The sequence below is a fragment of the Lacerta agilis genome, chromosome 18 (assembly GCF_009819535.1).
Source record: "Lacerta agilis isolate rLacAgi1 chromosome 18, rLacAgi1.pri, whole genome shotgun sequence".
In the NCBI taxonomy this organism is placed as follows: domain Eukaryota; kingdom Metazoa; phylum Chordata; class Lepidosauria; order Squamata; family Lacertidae; genus Lacerta; species Lacerta agilis.
This window is the reverse complement of record NC_046329.1, coordinates 11294310-11314293: the sequence shown is the minus strand read 5'-3', so window position 1 is coordinate 11314293 and position 19984 is coordinate 11294310. Positions and strand designations below refer to the sequence as shown.

Genomic DNA, 19984 nt, shown 5'->3' with positions numbered 1-19984 from the left:
TCAACGTGGCGCCTTCGGGGCGCCGGTCGAAGGCCAGCTGGAAGTGCGAGGCCTGTAAGAAAGGGGTGTTGGCCAGGCGAGAGGGGGCCCTCGGCACCATGCGGACCTCCGTGACGCGGCCTGGGTTTGGGGGCGCCGTTCGGCCGCCCTGGGGGTCCCCTGGGCAGCAGCAAAGGGGCACCATATTGCCGAGGAGCCTAAATGTGCCAGGGGTTTGCGGGAGATCGGAACCCAGTGCCAGGACACCGGGAGCAAATGTCCCCCGTCGATTTGGGTTTACGAGATCTGGTGTGGCCCCAAATTCTCATTCCCTGTATGCATTGCTTTTTTAAAAGGATGTGTGTGGCACCCCCTTTTTAAGCACTCTTTGGGGCAGGCAAGAAGCACTGTTTTGGGGGTTCCCGAGAGCTCAGGGGCGGAATATGGTTTCCTGGATTGTGAGGTCACAGGAACGGTGGTGAGGTCATAGGGGAAAGGGTGAGGTCATAGGGAAGTAACCGGGGTCACCCGGACGGAGCTTTTATTTTAGGGATTGTCGGAGCGGAAATACTGAAGGGTTTAATCGATTGGTTGATTTCCGCAACGACGGCAGCGAGAATTATGAAGGGGAGATTGGAACGAAAGATGGACGGCTTGTGAAAATGACAAAACGCGCAGAAACGAGCCAAAATCAGAGGTGAAAACAAACTTTTTGGGAGGAAGTATTTTGCAGAATATTCAAATACTGTAAATATTGCAGCGAGCGGGGTTTGAAATGCGAGTGGCATCTTAGAAATATCGAGACGAATAACTCAGGACGATTCAATACAGAGATGAAGAACTGAGAATATGCAGCGTTTAAGGGGAAACACAGAACATCGCGGTCAGAAGGCGAGTTCAACGGAATGCCTATGGGAAAAGGTGTACAATTTGAAAATTCAACCAATACATTTTTATATATTTTTAAAAGCATGGCACTTTGCCCAACCGAGTTTCAGGTTTGGGGAACAGGCGGCACGACGACGCAAGTTTGCAAAATCTGCGTAGGGATGAAGCGGAGGAAAATTTCGCTCCCCTCTCCGTGGGAATCCAGTGCTGATGCAAAACCGGGAGATTCGGGACAGAGAAAAGGGAGTCCTTCTTCATGCAGTTAAACGGCGGGACTCCCTGCCACAGGAGGCAGCGGTGGCCGCCAACTTGGATGGCTTTGGAAGAGGAAGGGACATATTCGTGGAGGAGGAAAAAATGGATGGCTGCGTTCTCCCTCCTCCGTCAAAAGGCAGAAAAACGCATCTGGATCCCAGTCGCCGGAGACCGTAGAAGGTGAGCGCATTGCTTGAATCCTGTGTGTTGGTTTCCCCCCAAAATAGAGACTAGACGGGGTCCTCCTCCTTTGGCCCGATCCGGCTGCTTATTCCCACGTCGTGATGGAGCCTCCAGCTCTGAGCGCTGTCTACCTCAATTGCAAGGTTTCCCATTTGGGAACACGTGGAGACGGGGAATTGTTATCTGAATCCACCCTTTACTGGAAAACGCCAGGGATCTTGTGCTGGGATCTGGCTTACGGGGTTCCCCTGGGGGGGGCACGTGGTCGCCCCCCCCCATGAGAACAGCCTGATCCAATGGGATCTTCTGACGTTCTCCGGGGTGTTTCCTGGTTTTAACCACACCAATCCCTCCGAGGGCGAGAGACAAACAACATCCCGTGATTGAGAGGAACAAAGGGCTCTCTGTGGGGATTCGCACGCCGGGCTGCCTGTGCTGGGTTCCGATCTGCCTTGGGTAGAGAGAGGTTGGCCTCTCGCTCTGGTGGGGTGGGGTGAGTGACACCCCATAGGGTACTGTTGCGTCTCAAGAGACAATGGAGAGAGACAGCGACCGCTCCCTGAACTCGCACTGCAAGCTTTGTGGATTCGAACCCGGGCCCTAGTCTGACACGCTAACCGCTCTGCTGCGTTGATTTGACGCAGCTCATGCCCTCTTGCCGCCCTGAAAAAGAACGCAAGGTCCCAGTCCTCACGGTTCCATGAGTTCTGTGCCCGAGCGGGGATTCGAACCCGGCTCTCCCTCCCAGGTCACGGCACGGCGCTCTAACCGCTATGCCACCGCTGCCTCTGGCCACTGACCGGAGGGCATTTTCTCGTGATAGCAAAATCGGGTCAAAATCCTTTGATTCCGACCACTTTGCCTCGACCTGTCAGGGTCCTTCCCCAAAGTGCTTCCCTCGTTTTCTGCCCCCCAGGACATCGGGGGCATGAGAACCGACGAAGAACAGCCCCTTCCCTGTGCCCCCCTAACGCCATCTTGCCCCAGAGAGCCACTGGCGGCATTGACTGCACCATTTCGGGGGTACCAGCGAGCGGCCGCCGGCACCCGCCTCACTGGAGACGTCCAGCCGGCCGCCCTTGCCGGTCGTCCTCCATGGGGCTCAGGAACCCCTGGCCCTTGTACTCGGAGGGCAGGAGGCCGCCCGAGCCCGGCTGCTCCTCCTTGGGCAAGAGGGTCTCTTCGGCGAGATTGGCAAGGGCCGGAAAGTCTTCTGCGGTGCCGGCGGACGGGTCCTCTTTGGACGGAGACCTGGGTTCGAGGACGAGGGGTTCTGTGGGGCTGCTGGACTCCAGGGGCTGCATGAAGCCCAACCGTGGGTGCACCTGGCGAGAAGAAGGGTGGGGTTCGGAGTGAGCTGGCCATAAATTGCACCGGTGCCCAGAGGCGTAGCATGGTGAGGTGGTACCCAGTGCAAAAAAAATTTGTCAACCCCCCCACATTGCAATTTTGGGGAACGTTGACCAGCGTTGTTGAGTTTTCGTTTTTAGGGAGTGTTGAAAATTCACCCACCGGGGGTTGCAAGAGCCGCCGTGCCGATCCGCCCGGGGGGGATTTTGTCACCCCTACTGGGCATGAAACCCGGGCGGACTGCACCCCCTGTGCCCCCCTTGCGATGCCCCTGCCGCTGCCCGCAGCTGTTTCTCGCACCCCTGTCCCCTCTCCAGAGCCGGAGGTGGCGAGGCTCTCCTGACCCAGGCGGGCGTCTCATCCCAGAGGGCGCAGAGAGAGAGCCTCAGCAATCAAGAGCTCTCCTGCCCATTCCCTCCTCTCGGAGATGGTGCGGTTTGACCCGAAGCGACCGATTGCTCCCATTTCGCGGAGACTCACCTGCCCCGGCTCTGATCTGGCGAGGATCTTGACGGCTTCTGTGTCGGCCGGGTCTGGCAAGGGGGGGCACAGAACTTCCTTCGCCCTGTGGGGGGGCAGGGGAAGAAGGAGGAAAGAGATTTTTTTCTGGAGGTTTGCCTATTGCAGAAGAGGCAGGAAAGCGGAGCCCTGCGTTCTGGATTTTGCATATGGACCGAAGGAGAGCTTCCCGAATCGGGCCAAATGGGGCTCACCTAGTCCAGCCCGCTCGGTCTTCTCAGCTGCCCCAAAGGAATCGAGATAGACTGCGCCTGGAGCTGGAGGCTCCATCAGGACGTAACAATAACCAAAGGGGGACCCGTTTTAGGAAAGTGTTTCGTGAAACCGGCATGCAGGATTCGAACACCGGAGCGACGCTCTCCGTTTTCCGGCAACTAGGATTCGGAAGCGTTTACAGAGAACATACTGCCATCCTGGCTATAACAGCTACCCCTAGTCTTTCCCTCCTCTGTGAATAGGCCAGGTCCTGTTTCGAAGCCATCCAAGCTTGGCGGCCGTCACCCTGCCTCCTGTTGCAGGGGGTTCCACAGGTTAACAGCAAAGTTGAAACAGGCAGGTTTGCCTATATGCAGAGGTGGTGCCACCCCCCAGGGCTTAGGAACAGTGGGCAGCAGTGCCGGGGTGTGTCATTTTAGGGGGCGAGACTTTCCCCCCCCCTTTCAAATCCCTCCAGCGAGGCATCTTAGAAATATGCTTTTTTGGGGGGACATGAGGAATTAAAATCTGCGTTTATTTCTCTTGCCTGGCGAAGAAGCACAGAAACCGCTGTAGGGGAAAACCCCAGGATTTTAATTTATGCAAATGCTAAATAATAAGAAAAACGGCAAATATTAACATTACCGCAACGGGTTTTTTTTCTGATTTCGGAGCGATTTCGCTCACATCTTACCTGTGCTTTTTTCCCCCCTGGGGGTCCGCATACCCCTAAACATTTTGCGAATCTTTGCCTTTTTTCCATTTGCTGTATTTATTTATTTATTTATTTCCCCGTGATTTGAACTATAAAATGGGGTTTTTTTCTTGAGTCAAAATGAGAGGGCCCCGTAACATTTTTATTTTAATTTTTTATTTTGGTTAGCAAAAAAGCACCACATCTTGCCAAGCAAAGCCAGATTTCATTAACGGAACTAAAATAATATTTTTTGAAATCGCGGTACAGCTTTTAAGCACCCCTGATTTGGAGAGATTTGGAAACTGGGGGAAAAAATTGCATGCAGCGCTTATCTTGCCGACAAAGCCCCCCCCCCCAATGAATTTTTTCGAGATATTCTTGCACCCCCACCTCTTTTTGCAAATGTGGACGGTGCTGGCGACAACAAGGACCCCTCCGACGAGACCCAGGAGGAGGAAGCTGAGGGTCAGAGTCGTCTTCTTGGAATCTGGCGGAGAGGCAGAGGAGGAATTATTTTTAAGAAAGCAACCACAGAATCCTAGGAAGAGGGACCCCAGGCGGTCATCTAGCCCAACCCTCTTTTGCTTGAACCCTTGGCCTTAAGATTAGCAGGAAGGAGGAGGAGGAGGAAGAAGAAGGGGACATTCTACTGCCGGCACCCAAAGAGGAGACATTTCACAGGGGGGTTGCCGAGACACGCCGCACCTGCGGGGCGGGTTCGAAAGCCGATGAAGTCTCGGCAGCGGCCGTCGCTCCCGGCGGTCGAAACGCCGACTCCGACCCGGTAAGTGGTGTTGGGCTGCAGGTCTGAGATGGTGAAGCGGGTCTCGGATGCGTTGACCTCGTAAGCTACGGGGGCGGGGGGGAAATGAAAATAATGGTTTATAAAGAAAGTGGAAATAGGAATACCGGAACTGAAACTGTGATGAGGCAGAAGGAAGTCAACAGTACAATAAATTGAAAAAAAGATTCAACCAAAAACGAAGGTTATAATATACAAAAACTGCTAATATTGGTTGGAATTATACAAAATACTACTTATCAATGGATTGGTATTTTTTAAATGTCCAAGCTGTTATTTTGTCCAGGGGGGGGTTCTCTCCCCCCCCCCCTTTTGTCCCGCCGCGACAAAACTCACTGGCTATCTCCTCGCCTCGCTCGTTGTGCCAGCAGATGACGTATTTATGGAGCACGCTGGGGCAGCCGGCGAGGAAGGCAGGGGGGTCCCAGTGGATGTCGGCGGAGGTGGGCGTTGGGGAGACTACAACCAGCTGCACGCGGTCTTCGGAAGGTGCTGAAAGAGAGGGGAAGAGGGAAGAGGGACTCAGGGAAGGGTGGGATGAAGATGGCAGGATCCTAGCACATGGAACCTCTTACAAAAGGATAATAATAATAATCTTCATCATCATCATCATCATCATCATCATCAATTTATTATTTATACCCAGCCCATCTGGCTGGGTTTCCCCAGCCACTCTGGGCAGCTTCCAACAAAATATTAAAGGTAAAGGGAACCCTGACCGTTAGGTCCAGTCGCGGACGACTCTGGGGTTGCGGCGCTCATCTCGCTTTACGGGCCGAGGGAGCCGGCGTCCAGCTTCTGGGTCATGTGTCCAGCAGGACTGAGCCGCTTCTGGCGAACCAGAGCAGCGCACAGAAACGCCGTTTCCCTTCCCGCCCATTGCGGGGATTCGAACCGCCGACCTTCGGATCGGCAAGCCCTAGGCTCTGTGGTTTAACCCACAGCGCCACCAGCGTAGCTACTCAGCTTCAAAAAGAAAAAAGGGTCCCCGGATTCGTTGAAAAAGATCTGGTAACCATGGACTAGGAGCTTGAGACAAAGCAGATGGACACACCGCCCCTGTGGAAGAGGCGCACGAGGCCCAGCGTCGACCAGGATTCCTCCTCTGGGTCCCATGCGTGGACCGCCAAGCGGCTGCAGACGTCGGGCTCCAGGGTCCCTAAAAAAGGAGGACAACACAGTCAGGGATTCGGAGGCCGCGGAGAATATCAGAAGAGCCGATAACCTTGTTTGACTGCAGAGACGGATAAAAGCCCCCCATCCAAACAATGAATGTCGTCAGTGCAGTTAAGAGAAAAACATCCGTTTTAATTTTTACCATCTGCAATACTGTCTTATTTATTTTACAGTACAGCGCATTGATTCTTGCTTTCGTTTTAGGGATCGATGGTCTCGCCGGATAGTAAAATTCACGTTCAATTGCTGTTTTAGGGGTTGTTTTTTAAAAGTCTAAAGTCTAAACCACGGAGCCTAGGGCTTGCCGATCGGAAGGTCGGCGGTTCGAATCCCCGCAATGACGGGGTGAGCTCCCGTTGTTCGGTCCCTGCTCCTGCCCACCTAGCAGTTCAAAAGCACGTCAAAAGTGCAAGTGGATAAATAGGTACCGCTCCGGCGGGAAGGTCAACGGCGTTTCCGTGCGCTGCTCTGGTTCGCCAGAAGCGGCTCAGTCCTGCTGGCCACATGACCCGGAAGCTGGACACCGGCTCCCTCGGCCAGTAAAGCGAGATGAGCGCCGCAACCCCAGAGTCGGACGCAGCTGGACCTAACGGTCAGGGGTCCCTTTACCTTTACAATACTGTCTTAGTGCAATGCATTGATTTTTGCTTTCGTTTTAAGGATCAATGGTCTCACTGGATAGTAAAATTCACGTTAGGCGTTGTTTTTAAAAGCCTGGAACGGATTGATCCATTTTGTACAACTTTCTACGGGAAAACGCTGTCTTGGTTTTGGAACGCTCCGGTTTTCCAACGGACTTCCGGAACGGATTAAGTTTGAGAACCAAGGGACCACGGTAATAATGATATCCCCAAATGCTGCAGCCTTTCCTCTTAGGGGAGTCAGTCCTGCAGAATCGGAGCCCAGGGATGACGGCTGCCACTCTGTTAATCCCCACAGCTGTCCGGCCTAGCTATGAGGAGCATCCCATAATACTCCATTTAGTAGAATCAGCAGGGTCACTGCACTCCCTTTGCAGAGCTTCCTGGGACATCAGTTCCCCTCGATTTCCCCGTGACACTGACATCTTCTGACGGAATCAGCTCATCTTACGAAACACATTTATTCTGGCTCTTTGCAAAACAGCTTTTGCAAAAGAAAATCTGGGTTTGGCTAGCCTTTTACAGGTGAAACTCGAAAAATTAGAATATTGTGGGAAAGTCCATTTATGTAAGCTACTGGAGTTTAATATATGAGATAGACTCATGGCATGCAAAGCGAGATACGTCAAGCCTTTATTTGTTATAATTGTGATGATTATGGCGTTCAGCTGATGAAAACCCCAAAGTTGAGATTGTGAATTTGGGGTTCTCATCAGCTGTACGCCATAATCACCACAATTATAACAAATAAAGGCTTGACATATCTTGCTTTGCATGTCATGAGTCTATCTCATATATTAGTTTCACCTTTTCAGTTGAATTACTGGAAGAAATGAACCATTCCACGATATTCTAATTTTTCAAGTTTCACCTGTATACTGTAATATTTTGGGCTTGAACCCTGTTTTTTTAAAATTTTCATTTAGACGCACCTGTCCAGACGTGTGAAACGGACGTGCGTTTTAATCTGAGCGTGGCCATTAACAGCTGATCTTTGCTTAGAAGTTCGGCTTTCCGTGGCAAAATTAACCGGGAAGCTCAGAAATCAAGACGGCGAGAACTTTTAAGAGGGAACGGGGAAAGTTTATTAATTTATTTACGAGACTGCAGGTTGAAACACTAGCAGGATTTTAGCCACACTTGTAAACCAGCGGATAAATTAGGAGGATAAAATTTTGGAAAAAGTATTGATGTGCAGTTGTAAATATTATCATTTAGGACCCATGGAAGGGATGGGGGGGGGGAGCCAGGAGATTCAGAGTAATCTCGATATTTGGATCTTGAATTGTTTTTTTTTTTTTTTGCATATATATATTCTTTAAAAAAAGAAAAAGAAAAAGAAGTTGAGATTTCTGCTTGTTTTAAACTTCTGCCTTTTCAGCAATCATTTTAACATTCTCTTTTATATTTTATATATGGGTTTTTTTTTACCTCCCGTATATTGAAAAAGGATATCGATTCTGCTAAACATATAGGCTGCTAAGCATGGAGCAGGAACTCCATTAAAGAAAAGAAAGACGTACCTAGCCTCATCCATCCAACCCCCTGCAGCGTCATTCAGATCGATTTTTACACCTTGACGAAATGCGTTTGTGGTTTTGAGAGCTTGTGAGGTGGTTTATTCTTTTTTCTTTTCTTTTTTAAAAGAAACATAAATAAGAGGCCCATGGAAAAGAACGTGCCTGACCAGCTGGTCTCATTGACCTCTCGGATGTCTTCGTCCTCACAGGACCGTCCCGGGTCCTTTTCGAAGCAGATGACCTCGTGCTTTGTCCCCCACGTCACTGAGAAGTTCCTGCCGGACTGGATGACCTCCTGGAAGGTGGGACCTACTGAGGTCAGAATAATAATAATAATAATAATAATAATAATGGACGATTAATTAATTACACATTTGTCCAAACTGATGGACTCGAACCAGTGGCACCAGCTTTTCAAAGAGTCACTGGCACCTCCAGTTCCCCTCTAGGGATACCCCATGGCTCCCCTGTGAGGTTTAAGAATGGGCATCCGGGTTTGCTTCCTTCCTCATCCCTCCCCGTTCCTTTCTCCTCGTGTGCCGACTGCTTTGGGAGCCGCGCACAGTAGCGCTCTGGGTCCAGGGACCAACCTGCGCCTTGCTCCGCCGGGAGCCTGCAAAAGGAGGCCGGGGGCCGGCTGGCCCTGTTGGCGGCTTGCAGGGAGATGTTGTACTCGGCCCCCGACAGAAAGCCTTGGAAGGAAGTCCCGTTCCTCACGTCGAATAAGGTCTCCGATTCGTCCAGGCAGAGGCAGGGAAGCAGGACAAACGTCAGGGTGAAGTCCACCTCCCCTTGCTCCCAGCTGGGCTTCTGCAAGAGAGGAGAGTCAGGGTTATGGGCCAGCGTTATTCCAACATCTCCTTTGCCACAACGTCCCTGCGGGGCGGGCTGGAAACGGAGGACGGAAAACAGGCAGGTTTTCATCCTTGCTGCTGTCATGAGATTGGCTCTTGCTGTGTAGACAATCTTGGCAGCTGTGCCATTTCTTTCTTTTTTGATGGAGTTAGGGGAACGCTGTGGGCGTAGAGCAGGGGTCCCCAAACTAAGGACCGGGGGTCGGATGTGGCCCAATCGCCTTCTAAATGCGGCCCGCGGACGGTCCGGGAATCAGCGTGTTTTTACGTGAGTAGAATGTGTCCTTTTATTTAAAATGCATCTCTGGGTTATTTGTGGGGCACAGGAATTCGTTCATTTTTTTTCTTCTTCAAAATATAGTCCGGCCCCCCACAAGGTCTGAGGGACAGTGGACCGGCCCACTGACCCCTGGCGTAGAGTATCTTGAAATTCCCCCGCGAAATTCTTGCAGAGAAGCTGGCAAAATGTGGCTTGAACGACGGAACATTTAGCCGGATTTGTAGCTGCTTGACTTACTGAACCCAAAGAGTACAGTTGCCCCATTCAGGACCAGAGTGTGTGTCCCCCCCCACCCGCCTGCCTGCCCCCTGTCCCCAAAAAAACAGTCCTTCTGTCTTGTCAGGATTCAACCTCAATCTGTTAGCCGCCATCCATCCTCCAACCGCCAGACCACACCTGGAATACTGTGCCCAGTTCTGGGTACCACAATTTAAGAAGGATGCTGAGGAGCTGGAAGGTGTGCAGACTGAGGAGGGAGACCGAGAGGATCCAGGGTCTGGAAACCAAGCCAGATGAGGAACGGTCAAAGGAGCTGGGGATGTTTAGCCCGGAAAAGAGGAAGAGGTTAGGGAACCAGCGGTCAGAAGTGTCCGTCCCCTTTTACATACCTGCCATTCCAGGGTGACCCTCCTCAAGCCGTCTTCCCTGAGCGGCTCTGCGCTACAATTGAGTTCTGGGCTCCTGAGGATTTCTGGAAGGGGCAAAACACATCTCGTCGGCACTCGCCCCACGCTTCTGGGCTCCCTGCTACTCAGGGCCGGGGTGAGGTTTGATGCGGCCCTCAGCTCCTGAAGGTAATGGCGCCCTTTATATGTCCAGCTGTCCTTTGTCAACAGCAAATTGCCGCTGGACTCAGGAACTAAAGTATTAAATCGTCACAAAAGAACGGCCAGGGTGCCCAGGTAATGCAATCAGTGACCATTATCAGGTATCCTGGCAGGCAGGATTTCTGTGATGTATGCATGATGTTTTGGGGGGTGGTCTTGGGCAATTTCATAGGTCTATATATGGGCTTCCAAACTGCGGGAGGCAGTGGAAGACAGGCGTGCCTGACGTGCTGTGGTCCATGGGGTCACGAAGAGCCGGACACGACTAAACAACTAAACAACACCATTGTTCTGGGTTCCTCCTCCCTCCTGCGTGGGGTGAGTGGGGGACCCTGTTGCAACAGTTCCTTGAATAAATATCAGGCTTCCTAGCCACTTTATTTCTCAATTTTCTCTGCTTGGCCTCTGTTATTTCCTCCTACCGATAGGGAACCCAGTTAAGGACTCTTGGATACCCCATAAGGGAAAAGGAGCAGATTTTTCCTTATAACAAGAGCATGCAAAGATATCCTCTATTTCCTAAATAACTCGTCGGAAAGATCTGCCTAGTCCAGCCTCACGTTTCTCACATTGCATAACCAGATATTACACCTGGAGGTTGCAGAAACTAAGTGGAAGAGTCGGAGCCTGAGCTCGCTTGGTTTCCTTTTCCCTCCTCATCCCTCTTTCCTTTTGTGTCGTCTGCTTGGCCTCTGTTGTTTCCTCCTACCGACAGGGAGCCCACTTAAGGACTCTGTAGGGGCTCTTGGGTACCCCATAAGGGAAAAGGGAGAAGTTTTTTTTTTCTTATAAAAGCTGGGTGAAGCAGCAAACTCACCGGCCGGAACGAAGGCAGACCGGCTCCAGTCGCTCCAATCGCTGTACGGGCCGGGGGTCCGATATCGGACTTGCACTTCGTACGGGGCGTTCCCTTCCACGGGGCACCTAACTAGAGAAAGCGTCAGAGATCCACGTCAAGCCGCAAACGGAAACTGTATCGCTGTTTATTCAGAGCACAATCTTAGCAGCCGGAGTCGTTTTGTACGTTTTAAATGACAGCGTTATTCTGGAAAAGTTTGCTGTTTTGTCTTTGTATAAACGGCACCAGTGTTTGTTTGCTTTTTGTCAAAAACAACAACCATCCAGCGGTCCTTAAATTTCTTTCGCCCAACGCGGGACTCGAACTCACCACCCTGAGTGTCAGAATCCCTCCAAAATGTACAGTTTGCTTTCAAATGGCACACAAAAGATGAAACTTATTTATACCCCGCCCATCCGGCTGGGTTTCCCCAGCCACTCTGGACGGCTTCCAACAGAGCATTAAAACAGAATAAAACTTCAAACATTTTTTTTAAAAAACTTCCCTAAACAAAGGAATTGACACGTAATATTCAGACGGCAGACTGGGAAAGGTTGGGGAAATGAGATTTGAAATTTACGGCGTGTTCTACATTGAAAGAAAATGATATGAAAATGATGTGCCGGTGGTATTTGACTCCTACTAAGCTGGCAAAAAAATGTATGGACCAGTTCAAATTCCTGCTGGAAATGTAAAGAAAACGAAAGTACCTTTCATCATATGTGTGGAACTGTAATGAAAGCTTTCTGGGAGATGATATATAATGAAATGGAAAAAAAATGCTTAAAATAACCTTTCTTAAGAAACCAGAAGCATTTTATTAGGGATTATTAGGTACCGACATACCAAAGGAGCAGAAAAGAGTTTTCATGTATGGAACAACGGCCGCTTGGATGTTACTTGCCCAGAGATGGGAAGAAAACAAAGTCCCTACCGGAAAAGATGAGAAACCAAGCTGATGGACCGTGCCAAAATGGCAACAACCGACGTGAAAAATCAGGAACCGAGGGGATAAAAACTTTACAAAAGAATGGGGGGAAATTATAAGTTATCTGGGAACCACTGTAGCAAACAAGAGCAGGATTTTGACTCACTTGTAGTGTAAAAATTATTATGGACCATATGGTTTGATACGGATGAATATGCTATTGTAGGTATTTTAAATGAGACCCCACAGAGGGGAAGGGGGGAAATCTCTTAGATAGATACGTTTTTACTAGTTTGTGTTCATTTGTACTTTGTATTTGTAAAACCAATTAAAAAAACAAAACCTTAGACGCATTTATTTAGGGCAGAGTTTGGGAACCAGTTTTGGGAAAAATTGTGCTAAATCTGTGTGAATCTGTGGCTGATTTGGTAAAATTTGTTTTACTAGTTTGTGTTTAATTGTGCTTTGTAAAACCAATAGAAACGATTTTATAAGAAACAAGCAAACATAAAAACGAAGAAAATGTCCTCGAGTCCAAATTGCCGGCTGGAGACATCTTACCTGCGATGATCTCCATGGCTTTGTGCTCCTTCTGAGTTTTGCAGTTCCCCTAAAAAGCGAGACAGGCGAGGCTCAGGTAACATCCATCCCCTCCAACTTTTCTCCGAAGAAAATACGAACATCCTATTCTCCCCGTCAGGAAGTTTCTCCTGTGTTCAAGTTGACGGATTTCCCACTGAAACCAGAACCCTTTCTCTGCTTTGGGACTTACGGATAGACAGTTGGAAAAGGACGGCGGAAATTTTGGTCAATATACGTTCATGGCTCCAACTTAAAACATTCCGGAACGGATTAAGTCTGGCGCTTTTGTTTTTTGCTATTTAATTTGTGTTTTTTTCAGTTAACTTGTTTTTGTGACTGTGCGGAACCCAGTTCAGCTACGGACTGAGCGATTGTGCGACTGCGGAAACGGATGAAAGCCCCCCCATCCAAACAACGACTTCCGAGTAGACAGCGTCAGACTCCATTCCCAATCCAGGAATCGACATCCTTGCTGTTTCCTAGATTTAAAACCTTTTCCTTTGAAATGATAGGAAGGGCTTCGTTATTTTCAGGACTCTGCAGTATGTGGCCCCCGAGTCGCCAGGACGGGACGAGTGCTACCCTGGATGCCCAACAGACCAGGGGCACCCCCTGATCCGAGATTCCTGCATGCAGCGGGTTGGGATGGATGACCCCCCGGTGTCCCTTCCCGACTCTACGATTCCATTATCCGCATCATAACGCAGAAAGCTTACATAAGACTTGTGTGGGCGTCCGTGTTTACATTCCCACTAGGAACCTCTTGATCCTGTTAGATCTGACACCGTAATCCCAGCTCCGCAGAAGCATTGGATACTTGCAAGAGTGGGTTATTTATTTCTCTCTCTCTCTCTCACACACACACACCCGTTTATTTTGCAACAGCTGCAGAACAGCTGGCCGGGGTGGGCGGGTTGCGTCACCCATTGTGCCCTGCCCTTTACATAACAGGAAGATTTCAAGCAGCTGTTTGGGGGGGGGCGGCATGACGGAGGCTGCCAGCTCCAGATTCCTCAGAGCTTCGCCCGGTCGTGGAATCGCAGAAATCGTTGGGTGGGGAGGGACACCCTGAGGTCATCCAGCCCAACCCGCTGCGGGGCAGGAATCTTTCACCCAACGAGGGGCACGAACCCACAACCCTGAGAGCAGGGCCAGATTTAGGTCTGATGCGGCCCTCAGCTCCTGAAGGTAACAGGGCCCTTTCTATGCCCAGCTTTCCTTTGTCAACAACAAATTGACGTTGTTTTTTGTGTTGAATATATGCTAGATGGTCATTGATGGACCTCATAGGTATCTCAAGCCATTTGCACCTGTTGTCATGCAACCATTCTGTGTAGGCATCCTATATATAGAAAGGAGCAAAGCAGGGATATTTGAGGGAGCAGCTAGCAGCTGGGCCCCATGACTTACACCAGAGGAGCCGACACAACACAAAGCACTGTTGCTGTATGTAGGTTTTATTTTATTTGTTTTTCATCTTATGTTTGGAAATGCACATCCAGGTTTTTTCCCCTTTAATTTTTTGGGGGGGGGCCCAAGAGAGTGGGGGCCCTAAGATAGAGCTTGTTGAGCTTATACATAAATCTGGCCCTGCCTGAGAGACTCCTGCTCTGCTGACTGAGAGAGTTCTCTTCCATACTTTCCTTGGTCAGTATTGTTTTGGGGGGACAGGGGGCGGGGCTGGTGTGGGGGACTCCCTGGTCCTGAATGGGGCGACTGTGCCCCTGAAGGACCAGGTGCGCAGCCTGGGGGTCATTTTGGACTCGCAGCTGTCCATGGAGGCGCAGGTCAGTTCTTTGTTCCAGGCGGCTCCACCTGGTACGCAGGATGAGACCCCTCCCTGCCTGCAGACGGTCTCTCCAGAGTGGTGCATGCTCTGGTTATCTCCCCGCTGGACTCCTGCCATGCGCTCTCCGTGGGGCTCCCTTTGAAGGCGACCCGGAAACCTGTCAACTAATCCAGAATCGGCAGCTAGACTGGGGACTGGGAGCGGCCACCGAGACCATATGACACCGGTCCTGAAAAGACCTCCATTTGCTACCAGGACATTTCCAAGCACAATTCAAAAGTCTTGGTGCTGAACCTTGAAAGTCGTCAATGCCCAGTATCCCTGAAGGAGCATCTCCACCCCGGACCCGGGGTCCATCTCCCGAGGGTCTTCTGGCGGTTCCCTCCCTACGAGAAGCGAGGGTGCAGGGAACCAGGCAGAGGGCCTTCTCGGTGGTGGCGCCCCTCCCGTCAGATGTCAAGGAAATAAGCAGCTATCTGACTTTTTTGAAGACACCTGAAGGCAGCCCTGTTTAGGGAAGCTTTTAATGTTTGATGTTTTATCGTGTTTTAATGTTCGTTGTGAGTGGCTGGGGAAACCTGCCCGATGTGCGGGGTATAAATAATTGTAATATTATTATTATTCTATCCCGAACCCAATTTAAAGACACCCTCTCCTGGCTTCTGGTCTCGACGGCCAACTTACCGTGGTCAAGTTGGCGTGCGCTGCCGGCCGCATCTGACCTGATTCTCCCGGGCGGAACGCAGCAGTTGTAGGTTCGGTCCAAGTTAGGGTCATGTGGCCTCTTGACCTTGAAAAGTTGATGTCTGTGGGGGCTGTGAGCCTGACTGCAATGAGAGGTTGGAGGCTGAGGCTGGGAGGGCAAGCTCATAGTATCACAGAATTCTTGGACGGGACCCATAGAGTCATCTAGTCCAACCCCCCTGCATGCAAAACCCAACCTGTGGTTGCCCATCCAATCGGAACCATACCAGACCTGCCATCTGCTGGAGTATTTCTGTTGAGCCGGAAATCTCCTTTCTTGGAGGTCGAAGTCACGGGTTCGAGTCCTGCCCTCGGGAGGAGCTTGCAGAAAACAAGCTCGCTCCTTCTCCATGAGATATTCGGCTCTCGTATCTCCTCTTTTCCAGGCTGAAATATCCCCAACTCATAGAAACATAGGAATGTAGATTGGAAAGGGCCCTCCAGAGTCATCTAGCCCACCCCCCTTGCCGTTTTCCAACCTACCGGCTTGGTTGAACACCAGGGTGAGGTTGTTCGACCGCAGAGGAGGATGTCTTCGCCAACCCGGCTCTCCACCCAGACGGTGACGGTCACCTCGGCGTAGACGTGGACCCGATCCAAAAACAGGGAGGTGGCGTTCCCGGTCCTGAGAATGGCGTGCCTTTTGCCAGGCTGGTGGTCGGGGTACCTGCGGGGAAAGAGAGCGGATCTTTGACCAGCCAGCAAACAGGAAAGGAAAAAAAGGTGTGCATCGGCAGCCTGAGAAAGTCAGAAATCCAACCGGTGAAGCTATAATTCCCAATCAGGGTGGATAAAAATCAATCATTTTAATTTAAAAATTGGGTTTTTTTTATTTAAAACAGATTTTTGTATTTAAAACAGAATATTTTTTCCCATTTAAATTGGATTTGCCCCCTTTGCTCACCAAAAATGCAGGGTGTAGCTAGCCCCCACCCGGCTCCCGGCCTCCCAGCTGCAGTTGGGGCGACACCAGGAAGTCTGGCAGCAGCAAGCCTTGAAGCAGTTCAAATTTCGGGGGGCTCCCTCATCACCTGTGCAGTGCAAAAGAGATCCACATTTCTCACGTGAAAATAGGGACGTCCTGTTTCCCCTCCAACCTTTCTCCCCTGAAAATAGGGACGTCCTAAGGAAAAGTGGGACATTGCAGGATCACATCAGAAATCGGGACCGCTTCTGTAAATCCAGGACTGGAAAATCGGGACATTCGGAGGGTTTGCGATTCAGCAAGGCAAATCTTCTTCTCCTTCTCCTCTCTTCTTCATCATCATCACTGAGTTTATATACCGCCCCCTATACCTGGGGGTCTCAGGGCGGTTCACAGAATAAAATCAAGATATAGAAACCACAAAATACCTAATGAAAATAATAACAACAACCCAATAGCCCCCCCAAAAAACACATTTTAAAAAGGCATAGGATGTAAATCTTGCCCCCCTCCGAGATAATCCTGTGTGGTTCACGAGAGAGTTTTTGCGGCGCAGAACCTGCCGCCTCTCTGTTTCTGTGCGCAGTTTCCTTTGCGCTGACTTCAGGAGAAAAAGCACAACTTCCTGGACTCTCTCCATTGTTCACCTGACCTATTTACTTGCAAAAATGTGCACAGCCAAGGTGCAAAATGGAATTTATTGTGTAGGATTTTTTTCTTTTCGTAACATGCATTGTTGTTTTGTTGTACTGCTGATTGACCGTATTAATCAAGAAAGCATTAAAAGCAGGGCAAAATGAAAGGAGACGTTTCTGAACCGTTCCCAGGGCAACCCCACAAATAATGCGTTGCAGTAGTCTAGCTTGGAGGTTTCCAGAACATAGATTACAGAAGTTAGACTCTCCCTGTCCAGATAACGGCCACCGGCCGAAGTGGATGGAAGGCGATTTATAATTAGGTTTTTGGGTGGTTTATCTGCCCTCGCCGTTTGTTTGGGAGCCGAGTTCAAGATGTTGAACGATGAATACAGAAAGCCCTTAACAGCTGGGGGGGGTGTCAGTTTGCAGGATCACACCACCCCATATTTCTGCATCACAGCAAGTTGGACTAGATGACCCTTGGGGACTATGTTCGTTCCACTCTTGTAATTTGTCGTGAATTTAAGCCGCGCTTTAACTTTTGCGGTCGGAATTTGGAAAATAAGAAGAAGAAATGTGGATATATTCAGGCCGACCCGGGACAGTTTTGAAAAGACCCTGATGTTGGGAAAGATGGAGGGCACAAGGAGAAGGGGACGACTGAGGATGAGATGGTTGGACAGTGTTCTCGAAGCTACTAACATGAGTTGGCCAAACTGTGGAGGCAGTGAAGATAGGTGTGCCTGGCGTGCTCTGGTCCATGGGGTCAGAGAGTCGGACACGACTGAACGACTGAACAACAAAAAAGGTAAAGGGACCCTTGACCAATAGGTCCAGTCGCGGATGACTCTGGGGTTGCGGCGTCATCTCGCTTTACTGGCCGAGGGATCCGGCGTCCAGCTTCCGGGTCATGTGGCCAGCAGGACTAAGCCGCTTCTGGCGAACCAGAGCAGCGCACGGAAACGCCATTTACCTTCCCGCCGGAGCGGTACCTATTTATCTACTTGCACTTTTGACGTGCTTTCGAACTGCTAGGTGGGCAGGAGCAGGGACGAGCGGGAGCTCACTCCACCCGGGATTCGAACCGCCGACCTTCCAATCGGCAAGCTCCGTGGTTTAACCCACAGCGCCACCCGCTTCTTGTATTTGCAAATGCAAACTTTCCAACGGTTTCTTACCGCCGTGTTTCATGTTGCATTTTGCAAACTGCTTAGCGGTTGCGCTGCTTTTCTTAAACAACCCGTCGGCATTTAAATCCTGTTGGTAAATGATAAGCAGAACGGGTTGCATGAATGAGATTGCTCTTGGCAGGTTTTTACCAGCGGAACCGTGGGCGTGTCTACGGGCGAAATGAGTAATTTGGTTTTTTTTTTTAATGGGAAGTGATTCATAAATGCAATCACAACAATAATGATTGATGGTAACGAAATTAAACTAAGGGCAACCTTTTCCAAAGGCACATTTCCCTTCGATTCTCAACTGTGCTGCTTTCGTGGGTTGTCGAGTTTGTGTGAACCCTATACGTGTGATGTGTGTAATATATATTATCTCAATAATGTCATTTCCCCCAGGTTTCCAGCTTCCTAATGAATAACCAAATTAATCCACGTTTCAGAGCAGGGTGAGGATAAGGGTTAAAACTTTTTGACCCCCTGCCCCACCCAAAAAGAAACACAATTTCCTGTATCCTAAATGGATGAGCTATTTCTTATCCATCGCCAAAAAAAAAAGGTCACCCCAAAGGAAAAGTTGGGTTCGCATTACTACTCATAAGTATTCACACTTTAAAAAACTTTATGGAACAGTCTAGAAATTTTTGAGCTGTCCAAAGCTTCCTAAAATGGCCGAGAACGTTCTAGAAGAACCCAAATGTTTTGTCTACAGAAAAAGACTCCGTTCGGAGGATGTGGGAACTTTATGGTGCAAGTCAAACCGAACTTTGATTTTATTCCAAGCGATAAGAAGTCATGCACAATGTGCGAATCGTTGTGCAAGTATTAGAAAATTCACACGCCATTTCTGCTGTATATGCTATGCATGTCACAATCACACATTATACAGTTCCCTAGACAAAAATCGATGTATTGATTTCAGGATGACCTTTTCTCCAAAGATTTGAAAATGACAGATCGTTCGTTTGTCTTTAGGTAAAATTTCATCTAACTAAGCTCCAGGAACAAGGGATGAGGCGATAACGAGGCTTTCAAGTTTCGCCACTGCTTGTGAAATACCAGCGGAGAGGAAGTCATTTTATTGGGAATTTAAAACCCACAAACTTCTCAAAAACCGTGACCTTAAGAACACAGGAAGAGCCCTGTAGCTGAATCAGGCCAGCAGACGCCTCAATGGGAAACCGGCAAGCAGGATTCGAACCCGAGAGCCCTCCTGTGGTTGCCAGAAAGCAGAATTCAGAAGCATCGCTGCCTCCGACCGTGGAGGCAGAGCCAGAGCTGTCCTGGGCTAGGAGACATCGATAGCCTCCTCTGAATTTGTCTAATCTTCTTTCAAGGCCATCCAACCGGTGGCCATCGCTGCTTCCAGTGGAAGGGAGTTCCACGGTTTAACAGTGTGCTGAAATGGACAGAGAGCATTCCCAGGAATTTGCCTTCCGCCCTGGACTGACCTGGTCTCCCAACGAGGTCTAGCTTCCCTTAGTATCCTCCCAACATTCTCCCATGAAAGTAAAATAAGGACGTCCTATTCCATCCCCTCCAACATTTTCCCGTGAAAAGAAGGATGTCCTATTCCATCCCCTCCAACATTCTCTCCTGAAAATAGGGACGCTATTCCATCCCCTCCAACATTTCAGTCTAGAGGTCCAGAGAGAGGAAATCTCAGTCGCCTTCGCCGCAGCGCGGAAAGAACCCTGATTTCCGTCTCTCCAGCAAATCAGCCAGAGATCTGCCGGTCGATCCCAATCTCCTCTCCGGCCGTCGCTGATTTACAAACTGCGGCAGGAAGCACTTTATCATCTTCCTGGGCAGGGATGGCAACTTACCGGCTGACACCTGCGCCACGGCGAACCACAGGGCCACGGCCACCGGCCACAGGTGCCTGGGGGGGCCCCTTCCTCTCCAAAGGGCCCTCGGGTGTGCCATCTCTCCAGGCGGGGGGCCGACACAGATGCGGGGCTCCGATCCGCAGCAGCTCCTGCGAGGCAAACCAAAGTCACTTTAAGGATGGAGAAGACTTTGCCCAACTTTTTTGAGCTCCCCTTCCCTTTCGCTTTCCTTTCCAGATCTCACCTCTCCCTTGACCCCCCCCCCCGCAAACCCGGCACGCAGATTGCGCCAACGCTGCAAAAGTGGCGCCTGTAATGAGCACTTTCTGCAAGGGTTGACCCAGGTACTTCTGGGAAACCTGCAAGCGGGGCA

General features: G+C 50.1%; 1 protein-coding gene across 1 annotated transcript; it reads right to left on the bottom strand.

The window, feature by feature from the left end:
* Positions 1 to 2357: 2357 nt before the first annotated feature.
* IL12RB1 (interleukin 12 receptor subunit beta 1) lies at positions 2358 to 19708 on the bottom strand. Its single transcript, XM_033136942.1, is given in 16 exon segments — positions 2358 to 2630; positions 3136 to 3220; positions 4457 to 4553; positions 4772 to 4915; positions 5205 to 5360; positions 5923 to 6027; positions 8368 to 8517; positions 8796 to 9015; positions 9948 to 10030; positions 10984 to 11094; positions 12494 to 12542; positions 14988 to 15130; positions 15531 to 15585; positions 15588 to 15714; positions 15952 to 16078; positions 19609 to 19708. Coding segments are annotated over 16 exon segments (2025 nt in total).
* Between the last annotated feature and the right edge of the window lie 276 nt (positions 19709 to 19984).